Below are 12,438 nucleotides of genomic sequence, written 5' to 3'. Positions count from 1 at the left end.
ATCAATTTAATAATTTCTAAAGGTAACTAATCGGGTTGTCGGGTTTGGTTTGATGTGTCGAAAGTAACCATTCAAATTAGACCTGAGTTAGCAGATTTGTGGTATGGGGATGATGATTTGAGGGTAAATCAGGTCAAATTTTGTGAGGTTGCTGTTCAACTGTGCCAAAACATCTAAAAAGTTTAAATTTTTTTTTAAATTCGTTTTTTTAGAGTAATTATAGAAATGGTTTTTCAAAAAAAAAAAAAAAATTCTATAGGTAAACCGGTATTTAAGTCGCCGGTTTTTCAGTGTAGGGACAAATCGGCATTTCATTTGCCGGTTTGAGCCCCCCAAACCCTAACCGTATATATACGTAGTACGTACCTGACAGATATGACGTTTACTGCAAACCGGCAATTCATTTGCCGACTTGGACCCTGATATTTCACCATTTTTTCAGTTTTTTCAGTGTTTTATTACTGTAAAGCTGCAATATATCATGTCATTGTTTGAGTTTTGTAGAGTTATTTATAGAGTTTTTTTTATAACACATTTCCATATCTCTATATAAAAACACTCACAATCTCATTTTTTACACACATATTTACACAAAATTCTCTCTTTTCCATATTATTTTATACACATTCACAACTAAAAAAATATGGCAAATCGTTGCTTGATCAACCTCGACGTCCATCATAACGGTGAGCTTTCCGATGAAGTGCAATCCAAAACTGAAACGTACCTATTCCATTTATCACATAATCATCAATACAAACTCATTTGGACTCTCGACCCACCCAAATGAACAACAACTGCAAAATACGCCCTTATGCACTTTTAACGCTACTCGAAGGTCGAAAACCAACAAGACCAAATCCCGCGTACCTGAAATACCTAAATGTACCAACTTTAGCATTAGAACACATTTTAACTCGTTTTTCCCTTGAAAACCCATTTTGACCCTTTACATAGTCAAATTCTCACATTTACAAGTTTTGACTTCAAAACGCCACCAACACAAGTTTATACCTTAACTTAACTCATTTTAAGTTTATAAACTCAACTAAATCGACAATCAAGCCACAATCATCATCAAACCCTAATTTTGACTCTATTCAAAATTAGTCAACCAATCGAACTCAAATGGTTTTCAATACATCAATAATCACTAATACTAGTGATTATTCACTCTTTACAAGTCTTACATGTTTAAACTCGCTCACCAAACCCAAAACCCGCCTTCATCACTTATAAACCTGAATCCTAGTTATCATCATCATTAACAACTAGTTAGGTTCCATTTATGAACTCACAATCAAAAGCCCTAAATTTAGATGATGAACACGAAAACGAAATTCGGAGTTAGAGCTTACCGCTAGTATCAAATTGTAGCTAAGATCGAGGAGCTTGCTCCAAAGATTAAATCCCGCTTCTTCCCTTCCAAATCACACTTTGAATCAATTGGGTTTTTGAAGGAAATGAGAGAAAATGGAGAAGAAAAAGAAAAAGAAAATAAGAAAATGAAATGGGTGGATAAGGTTTATGGACACAAATCTGACACACACGCGAAATGACCAAAATGCCCCTAAAAACCCTTAAAACTACGAAATCCGAAACCAGACTCCCAGAAGAGCCGCGCCGCGACCTTCTTTCTCCGCGCCGCGACCTACAGCGTGGTCTGGTGGTCTTGGTTACATGCTGTCTGATCTTGATTTGTGTTCAATACCGCACCGCGACCCACTAGGCCGCGCCGCGACCTAGTGTGGGTTTTGTCCACTTTTCGCGTACTTGAACCCCAACACACGAACACGTCTCGTACCCTTCATACACTAGACGCATATACTCTCTAGAACACGTATAACAACCCTTCGATCACTCTCGTACTCTATTTACATACATGTAACATATATACTTACTCGATACACATATATATATTCGTTATACGTCGTACATGCTCTACATATATACATCGTAAGAATAAACGGGTCTTACATTTTAATATTAGAATTAAACGTAGTTATGTTATTGTAACCGTACTTATGTTTTAAATAAAATTGTTGTTCGTAATAATGGCAATGATAATAATGAAACCGGCTATAGCGAAAAAGAGAAAGATAATAATAATAATAACTCAAACCTGTTACAACTAATCTTATGCATTATAGTATTCACCATAACTATCATAAATCCTACCGAACTCAAGTGCGTCTTCAAAAACGCCAAATAAAAAATACAACTCAATTTTTTCAGAAAGTATACATGCTTTCCCAACTAATGTATATCACTCTTCTTCAAAGCACAATGTTTCAGGTTGAGCTATACCTTGTTTGTAATAATATATGTCTATTGAATCTGGATTTTTCGGTAAATTTTCTCGAAGAAATTCATTCAACTTTTGCATATTAAAGCCACGAACATCAACATTATCCAATGTAGTCTTCTCGCCTCCTGAGAATTTTATCTCATCTTCAAAATCGCAGCCGTAGTATACGTCAATTGAAATGTACATCGGTTCCATGTTTAACATGTGTTTATGCAACTGTCATAATGCACTTTTATAACTATAACATAACATAAACCGGCTATCATAATGCCGGTTTCAGTCTTACCATTCATTATTTATCATCTTTTACTGTTCTTTGACAACTTTTTCTGAAACCGGCTATCATAATGCCGGTTTCAGTCTTACCATTCATTATTTTTCAGCTTTTACTGTTCTTTGACAGCTTTTTCTGAAACCGGTTATCATAATACCGGTTTATCGATCCCTACTAGTCTATATAAACACACATATACTTGGTATTTTTATTGTATCAGTCTTTTCATTCTCACATATCACTCTTTTTACTACACAAAAATGGTTCCTTGGGTTGATGTCTACTACAAAGGTTGGTATGCTGCCGACATGTCGCGGTACACACTGGGGGGATAAAAATCGTTCCCACCCATGAATGTTAGAACTATGCCTCTTTCCAAGTTGTTTGAGTGGATCAAGGAAAAATGTCCCATCGAACACTCGGGTGTGATGTATTATCACGTTGGCCATGAAAAATTTGTGTTGCTAACTGAGGAAGAGGAATGGGATGAAATACGAACACGAGCGTTTACCAGACGTGAACCTATTGGCTTGCATCTGAAACCTTTAGGCTTGAAGCTATAAGTAATGTTTTTAATGATAATGTTGTGTGTTTCGTTTTAATTTACTTATGTAACTTTTCTCTTCTTCCAAAAATATGTAACCGTGTTTATGTTGATCAATAAAAGTGTTGTTCAAAAACTGTTATATTATTAGGAATAGTACTGATAATACTAATGAAGACGTATTGATATGATATTATTAAACACAAACTAATACATAATTTTAAACTTAAAATCATAGCCATAATTTAAAAAACAGATAACACACAACAAACTAGGCGACTAGACGATTTCTATCAGGAATACGATATTCGCCCGATGTTGATATGCCAAGATGTCGGAATATCTTGGTAATCATCATCCCAAATGGTAACGGTGCATTTAAGCTTTCCCTTGCTTCTTGCATCCGATTAACCATGATGTATACGACATTGAAAGATATACCATTCGTGATCCAGTAAATCATAAGAGCTTCAATTAAAAGCACACTGTTAGAGTAATCGTCCACCGCACAAATGGGATGACCAGTTATGTTGCTACGAATGATAGTATATATTTTCAGTTTATTGGCTCTAAGAAAACCAAAAAACATCTTTTGTATATTTACACAAATGTTAAAACGATGATCTTCAACACATGTGTTGACTACATCATGTATAGAAGTGTTGGCAACAACATGTGTCTCAAGAAGATCGCCATCAATTTGACTGGTAGGATTGTAAAATTGCAATCCTCCAGTTGGGAGTCCCAAAACATTGTTGAAGGTATCCATATCCCAGCAATATGGTATACCTTTCAACATAAACTTAACATTCTTGTCTTCTTCAGAAAAGAAAAAATGATGATAGAACTCACGTACACAATCAGGGTATACAGGGAAAATGTCAGTTATGATACACAACGCTGAAAATTCTTCAAACTGTTCGTAAGTGAGTTCATGATCTTCTCTTGGCTCACTTCCTCTTAAAAAACAAAACCCATCGAGGATTGTCCTATGGGATATTGGAATTTGACGACGACGATTCATAATCAGGAAAAAAATGTGAAAACTTATAATTTGAGATGCAATTTTACAATTTAACAACACTCAATACTACTGTCAATTTAAATAGAACTAAAAAAAAAATAGCATGCAAACCGACCTTTGAAATGTCGGTTTAGAGGTTTCTACGGGTCCACAACGAAAACCTAAATATTGTATCCAGTTTCGTATAAAAACAGACAAACCGGCATTTGAAATGCCAGTTTGGTGTCCAAACTGACAAACTGACAACTCAATGATCGGTTTACCTATTTTTGTAAAAAAAAAATTCTTAAAACTATTTCTGTAAAACCTATAATTATATTACTATTTTGAAAAAAAAATTCAAAAAGTTTTGGGTAGGTCACGAGCGACCCATTAACTCACCCGAACTAGAATCTTAAAAGGGTTGTCGGGTTTAGGGTAGACAGCCTTCACATTGAGTATTTCAACACTAATTGGCTTATTTTGTGTGGTTCGAGAAAAATTGAACACTTGAACTTATTCGAGTTATACTCCGTACTAATTTAACAAAGTTACACACCAAACTTGTTTTTTCTTTTTTATTCAAAACCAAACTATGATTCTAAATTAAGAATTAAGATAAACAATCGTGCAACAAAGAGAATTTATTCATTTTAAACTAAGCTAATACCAACCAGTTTAGCAACAAACCTATTCTTACATACTTCTTAACAACTGCTTAATTGAAGAAACAAACACTAAACTCAGTCAATCAAACCAACAAACACAAACTAATAACGCAACTCAAGAAGCTAAAAAGTTATCAACCTTAACATTAGTTGCCCTCGAAAGAAACTTCATGCAAATCGGTGGCCTAACACCAAGCAACGCAAGTATCGAGCTCGGTAACGTCCATATTCCATCTCCACAAATCAACCCCGAAGCAACCGCTGGTCCAAACGCCGTTGCTTTCGCTTTATTCACTTTCGACCAAACAAACAAAATCAAACTCCCAACACACATATCGATCGCAAAATAACCACCAATGTAAAATGGTATTGCCATCGCCATTGGAATAGGAATAAACTTAGCTTTCTCCTTTCCAACTAAATCTCGAATCCCATTAATTACAATAGCCGCACCGAAAAACCCGTAACATAAAGCTAAACAATGTTTTGGAAATGCCGCAAAACCTTCGACTCCTAAAATAGCCATGTTTCGATAAATAAGTGCGTAAGGTGCAGGGTACGTTGAACCGGGTGTACCTAGGTTGTTAAATGCGTTTAAAAAGAGCCAGAAAACACAAGGCGAGATAATACACCCCATTCCGGTTCCAATCATTTGGCTCACGAACATGGACCGAGGGCTAGCCAAAGTCATGTAACCAGTTTTAAAATCTTGCATTAAATCAGACGCGGTTGAAACAATATTCATCATGACACCACATGCGGCTAACCCAGCTAAAATGCCGCCGTTTTCACCACCTGCCCATGCTCCAACTATAAAGATTGCTAGTTTACCATAAGTCGAGGCTAAAGACCAATCAGTGAGACCACATCCGTACGCGTTACAAAATGCGAGCGTTGGTGCGAGTAGATAGATAACCGCGATGTGGTAGCGTTTGAGTTGGTGAAAAATGTGAGGAAGAGTAATGATTGAGACTATTGCAATGGTTAGGTACCCGGTTATCGCAATCCACATGGGGATTTGGTCTTTGAGAAAGAGTTGTTTTCGACGTTGTTCATCGTATGATAAGGTAGTGACTTCAGGTGAGGAGTTTTGGCTAACTGGAATTTCGGATTCGGCTTTTTTCTCCTTAACTTGACGGTATAAACCGTAAAATGTGTGACCGAGAACTTTGAAGAAGTTGTATAGCCCATCACCTAGAATCATTGCTATACCTATGAACACCTGCAATTATAAAGGGTAAAAATAAGATTAACTCTTAATTAGAATTCACTACAAGAAAAAACAACTTTAGTAGCAAGGGTTTGTCAGTAACTACACGAAATTGGTCATTAAGTCAAGTTATTGACCAAAATAGGTTGTCAACTTTTCATCACTATAGATCCGTCACAAAATGCTATTTGAGACCAAAATTGATCACTGACTGTTAGGTCATTAATATGGTATAATATGACCAAAATTCAGTAACAGCCATTTTAATGGTAACAAAATAGTATTATTAATAATGAAAAAGTAGTTTTCACTATAATATGTTCATAATTAAAGAAATAAATTCAAAAGATTTGGAATCCACCTTGTAACCTTGAATACCATGAAGACTGCCCGAGTCAACATCTGCAGGGTACCAATCACCCTTTCTTAGTTCTATGAGTGGCCACATTAAACCCCATGAGACAATTGCCCCAACTAACAAAGACACATTGATCAAATACGGACAAATCATGCCAACCCCCACATAAGTCGCTGAAAAGTCAAAGTAAAACCTGACAAAAAAAAACTTTATAAGTTGAAGAAACGACAATAATATAAAATAAAAAAAATAAAAAAAAAGTGGAAATGTAGCTAAGAAAATGGGATGTGTACTTGTGCTCATATGCCTTAAGACCAAGTGAAGGGAAGCTTGAAAAACCACAACCATCTCCTGCAGTAAAGAACCATTGAAACAAGCCCCATAAAAAGCTAAAGGTGAAGAATTTGCCTAGTGTCCTCACTTGTCTCCTACCATTCCGAAAATAGAACATGGTAAGATTATAAAAAAATGTGAACAAATAATTTTAAATGTTTGTAACTGTGAACTATAAGGTTTACACTTACTTAGCTAGCTTGGCTCCTTGTGGAGTATGGAAACTATTGATGAGGTGAGCAGTTGCAGTACCACTGGGATAAATCAGTTTGAAGTCGATAATCATTATCTGCAAGACGCACATTATTAAGATGTACCGATTGCGTTCACATTAAATAGGGGTGAGTTACGACATTGTGTTTCAGACCCCGTCAGTGACTCCTAACTGCCGTAAAAAAATGATTCTATCAGTTAAATTATGATTTATTAGGTTTTCTGGTTTTAACCGAAACATAACCGAATTCGAATTAGGTTTTCGATTCGATTTCGATTTCATTTTGAGTTTGAATTTGAATTCGGTTTCAGTTTTGGGTTTTGCATTCAAAATCTTTAAAAACAAAATTAACCTAACCAAATAAACTTAGAAAACCTAATATCAAACTGATGAACTCCCCTAGTTCAAGAATGATTATTGTAAAGTATGTTGGTGTATTGGCTTCGTATGTAATTTGTACCTTGCGAAGAGGTACGACAGAAAATAGTCCAAGGAAACTAACGACTAAAAGAAAACCAATCAACCAACTTAGAGAAGGGTTCTTTATGTTCTCGGCAGCGTTATCTTCATTGGACTGCTTGGCTATAACTTCACTCATTCCAAAGAGGTAACTACCAAACCCACCTGTTATGCAAGCAATTGTCACAAAACTGTCACAAAGAGGTGATAAACCGTTTAAATGTTCATTGTCTATATAAGTTTTCATATATGAATCTCATATGCATCGAAACTTCATGTTATGTGTAAAATAAAATGGGTAACTGATTTGATACTTTACAGAGAATGAAGAAATATCAAATTGTTGGGTGATAATCGGACCTTAGAACAAACGTTATAGTCAATCTAGAGATGGAATTAACCAGAAAAGGGTTTAATCGAATAAACGTTAACTTTCGGGAATGAAGAATGAAACCTACAAGAGATTAGATCGACACCTAAAGTTGTTATTCGTATTTGGATTGAATGGAAACGAAAAACTCAAAGAATAATTGGCTAAGGTTTATGCAAAGTGTTTAACATTATAATGAAACCCGTAACCCTTATTTATATACTGTCAGCTACATGTCGTGCGATAGGCTCTCTTTGTCAAACGCCATAATCACACAGTCTTGTGATTAACATTATTCTATAATATTTCACCGACTTAACTCTATCGTGCGACAGAGTCACTCTATCGTGCTACAGTCTCTGACAATCGTACGATAGACAAGTCAGTTTATCTTTGGATTTAACAATCTCCTTACCTAAACGACCAACGATAATATATGAACATGCGTTATATACAATCATCTAAGTAACACAATTAATAAATACCCAAAGTCCATTGTTTGGTTACTATTGCAAAGCAGATGAGATTGCATATATAAATAGAGCAAGTGAAAAGTCGAAAATAGTTTTAAGGATTAAAATATTGAAGTGAACAGTAATTATGTGTGAAAAGTCGAAAATAGTCTTAAGGATTAAAATATTGAAGTGAACAGTAATTGTGTGTATTGGAATAATATAACTATAATAAACATGCATCATCGAGACAGATTAAGAATTTACATTTATACACTAACACGCAGGGGCGGAACATTTAAGGGACAAAAGGGGGTATCCGCCCCCCCTCGATTTCGGGAAGAAAAAAAAAATTTACACAAAAAAAAAAAAAAAATTTTACTAAAAAATAAGGTTTTTTTTAGTGTTTACCCCCCTTCGTTTAGTTTCTTACCCCCTTCAATTAGTTTCGCCCCCTCTCGAGTCGGGGTCAAGTTCCGCCACTGCTAACACGTTTATGTAAAAGATTAATTGGCACCCTAATAATAGTGTTAACTTCTCAAGGACCAACGAAACTTTCGGTTTCCGTTCAAAAAATAAAGATATGTACCGGATTGCTATATTATAAACTAAAATTAATCACTTTAATTAAAAAAATCTCAATAACTGCAAGAAACTATTCATAATATGATTTTTGATTGTCGTTAACGAACCTATAATGTTGTGCATGTGCTTATGTTATATACCAAACTTAAAATGACGATTATTAAATTAACGAAAATCCTAATATATATCATTATACATGAATTTTATAATAGTGTGTTTTGTGAATCTCGCTAGTAGTTGGAGTTGAAATTTATATTTATAGTTAAGTTAAAATTGGAGGTTAAAGTTTGTAAAATTAGATATAAGAGGGAAAAATAAATAATATATGGAATACCTATTTTTTAGTGTTTATATATGTTATTAGAATTTTGTCTACTAATGATTTTTGGTTGTCAACGTTTGCTAGTTTGGTTGTCAAGGTTGGCTCGGTTAGAGTTAACGTCGACTTGTGACGTTTGCTAGTTTCGAGCCATCTGGTTTCTTCTCTTATCATTGTACGTTTTCAATTAGGATCTTCATCTTTCGATAAAAGATCTCATCTATATAGTTTTCTTTTTTTGCCAAAAAAAAAAAAAAAAAAACAATACATTCTATCTCCTGTGCGCCTAAAGATATAAATTCCATCCCAGTTCTATTTTATTTTTCATCTATAGTTAATATTAAAATCATATAATGATAATGTTATTATTTGGTTAATTCCTTTGTTAAAAAAAAAAAAATATAAGCATGATGGGTGATGTCATTAATCTAAATAATTTTTGAATATAAAATTAAATCTTATTAATTAATTATTATTATTAAATCTTATTAATAATTATATTAATTATTAAAATTAATAATTTTGAATAATTTTAATTAATTATTTTGAATTGAGTACGAAAAGGTATAAAAACTATACAGAAGGAAACTAACTCCAAGTTTATATTTTAATTTATACTTTTAAAATAAAATGACAACCAATATTATCTTTTATGATTGGATGTGGATTGTTTAATATGCATTTTAGGTGTTTGATGAAATGTTTAGCTGACGAGTTTCTTAGTCGGACTCTGTGATTTTACGGGTAATTAAACTAAATAACTTTAGTATTTACGTTCAATTAATATTTAAAATATATTATTAAACTGTTTCATTTAAATAAACATTTGATTTTATAGTTCATTTCACTAGTTTATTGTGTATTGTATAATGTATAATATAATTTGTAAACTGTAAATTGTATTGTAAATTCCACTCGACAGCAGATTATGGAATCTTTAATTTTAGGAAACACAAAACAAGGCAGAATCCCACTTTCACTATCTGGACATATATAAAACAAAAAAGAGAGACCAAATACGACAAGGTATATCCTAGTGCAGATGGTGGTGGCCCACCTAGGAATGTGACTAGAAACCGTAGGTTGGCAAAGCAGACGAAATTACGTAACCGATGCAATTACAAAAAAAGATACGATACCATGCAAATTGACGTGACATGATAATGATAGAAAACGAAGAGAGAAGAAAAATCTACTATTGTAATCCAGTATCTTCTGTATGAGTTTGATTGAATTTATTAAATTAAACAAGTAGACAGTGATAATGTTTGTGGTTTATATTAAAATTACATCAATTGACTTTGTTTTTTAATATCATACGATATTCCATATGGTATTCATTTAAATTACTCAAATCATGATATATGATCGGTGTAGTTTTTAAAAGATATAAATAAACGATTGATACAATTTAATAAAAATGACAAGAACAACTATCGTGCACTACTAATTTAATCAAAGACGATCAATGTAATTTACAAAAGATAAAGACGTTTAATATAATTTTATGTAAAAAGCACATATTATCGGTATGATTTACTCATCAATAGCTAATTGAATTTTGAAAGTAGTATTAGTTAAAAGCTATTGAATTCATCAACGATGTCAAAGTATTGGTGTAATGGTGGTGACCTGACTTCTCATAAGAGAGGTCAGGAGTTCGACTCTAATGAGCTGGAAAAATATTTTCTTTGTGGTTATCTGTCCATTTCATGGGCCTCGGAGGTCTCTGAGGTCTCGGACGTCTATGCGATCGAGCCTCACCCGAGGAGGTTTTACCACACGTTATGTCTGTATGAATTTGTCGTGGAGGTTTTCTCCTGGGGGACGGTAGGACCGTAAATGGTTTGTACAAAGAAATGGTCGAGTGAGTGGGACCGCACGTCGGGTTTGTACCCAGGTCACGGACTCCTAATCACCATCCAAACAAAATGAGTAGATTGAGAAATTTAATGATATTTCATAATTATCTTTTTAAGTAACATTTGGGAGGAAGGAAGTACAAGTTAAAGGAGTATATGATAGTTCTACATTTCCCGTTATATAGTTTTTGGTTGAGACCGCTACACAAATTAAAAAAAAAAAAAAAGAAGGTCTGGATCATATCTCATATTCCCAGTTATAACAATAAAATAGATAGACGAAACAAAATAAAGTTCTTGCATGTATTCCACCAATTTTTTAAGGTTGATTTTACTTTCTCGTCACTATAGGTAGACGATATAGGATCATAATTTTTTTGTTCCCAAGATAAAGTTCTTGTTATAAAGCTTTCGTTTTTTTTCAAAATAAAAAAATAAATATAGGATCATAATTTATTACTATTTCAAAGCATATATGTTAATATAAAGCATAAAAAAATACGTGTTAGGTTGATTTTGAAATGAATACATTTAACATCATGATCCTTAAACAGCTAATTAAAGTACAACTAAATATAACCATGCATTTCCTATATTTTCACTAATAATTAATAAGTTAATACGGAGTAACTACTATATTTAGGATAATAATATAATATGTAGTAAATGAAACAATACAAACATCCCTATATAGATTATAGATGGTTACAGCGTTTTAATTTGATATTTTCACTGATCTACTTTGAATAACTAAGCCGATTACCAATAATAGACACGAGATATTTTGATAATGTATATTATATGAAATTAATTTAATTGATTTAAAAATATATACTTCTTCCATATCCCTTACATTTTTCATCAATGATGTAATGAAGGTAGTGTAGTGTATAATGTAGAATGATATATTTGACGATAAAAAGGAACTGAGCATACCAGAAAACGCTATGCCCGATGTCGCAACGACACAAGTCTGAATAACAGTATTCTCCTGCCTTGTAAATGGTTGTTTTAATAAACCCGATTTATTTAAAAACTTTGTCCATGTTTTCACAAAAAAGAAACCAAGCAATCCAGCGGATACATTTAACGACGGAATGATCCCGGTTGTTAGGTTCAGTTTCATCACGATGAATGTAAACATGACTCCTAACATAAAACTAACGACGAATGCTCGTACGGTTAGCTGGTTTTGCCAAGGTGGCACCTCTTTACTTTCGAATATTCGTTCGATTGTTTCCATATCTTCAACTGGTTTGTTTCCTTTTTGTTCGTTGTCGATGTTTTGTTGTTGATCGTCATCATATTGAGCACCGGTTGTTTCTCTTCTTGATGAAGATCTTTCCATTGGATTGAATTATGTGAAAGATGAGTTTTAATTAATCAAGAGTTGTGAAATAATATTTTAAGATGTATATAAAGATGAGAGAGAGAGTTTGTGATTGTGAGTGTTGAAATGGTTTAGGGGAATGTCTTGAA

The 12,438-nt window shown here is 33.5% G+C and overlaps 1 protein-coding gene across 1 annotated transcript; it reads right to left on the bottom strand.

Moving 5' to 3' along the window:
* Positions 1-4,912: 4,912 nt before the first annotated feature.
* On the bottom strand, positions 4,913-12,234 carry LOC139847435 (probable metal-nicotianamine transporter YSL7). Its single transcript, XM_071837107.1, has 6 exons — positions 11,896-12,234; positions 7,373-7,536; positions 6,890-6,987; positions 6,659-6,793; positions 6,369-6,558; positions 4,913-6,019 (listed from the first exon to the last, which is right to left on the bottom strand). The coding sequence occupies exons 1-6, from the start codon at positions 12,200-12,202 to the stop codon at positions 4,913-4,915; spliced, it is 2,001 nt and encodes a 666-aa protein (XP_071693208.1). The 5' UTR covers positions 12,203-12,234.
* Positions 12,235-12,438: the final 204 nt, after the last annotated feature.

The sequence above is a fragment of the Rutidosis leptorrhynchoides genome, chromosome 5 (assembly GCF_046630445.1).
Source record: "Rutidosis leptorrhynchoides isolate AG116_Rl617_1_P2 chromosome 5, CSIRO_AGI_Rlap_v1, whole genome shotgun sequence".
In the NCBI taxonomy this organism is placed as follows: Eukaryota; Viridiplantae; Streptophyta; class Magnoliopsida; order Asterales; family Asteraceae; genus Rutidosis; species Rutidosis leptorrhynchoides.
The sequence above is the reverse complement of the archived record's forward strand: the minus strand, read 5'-3'. Positions and strand labels throughout refer to the sequence as shown.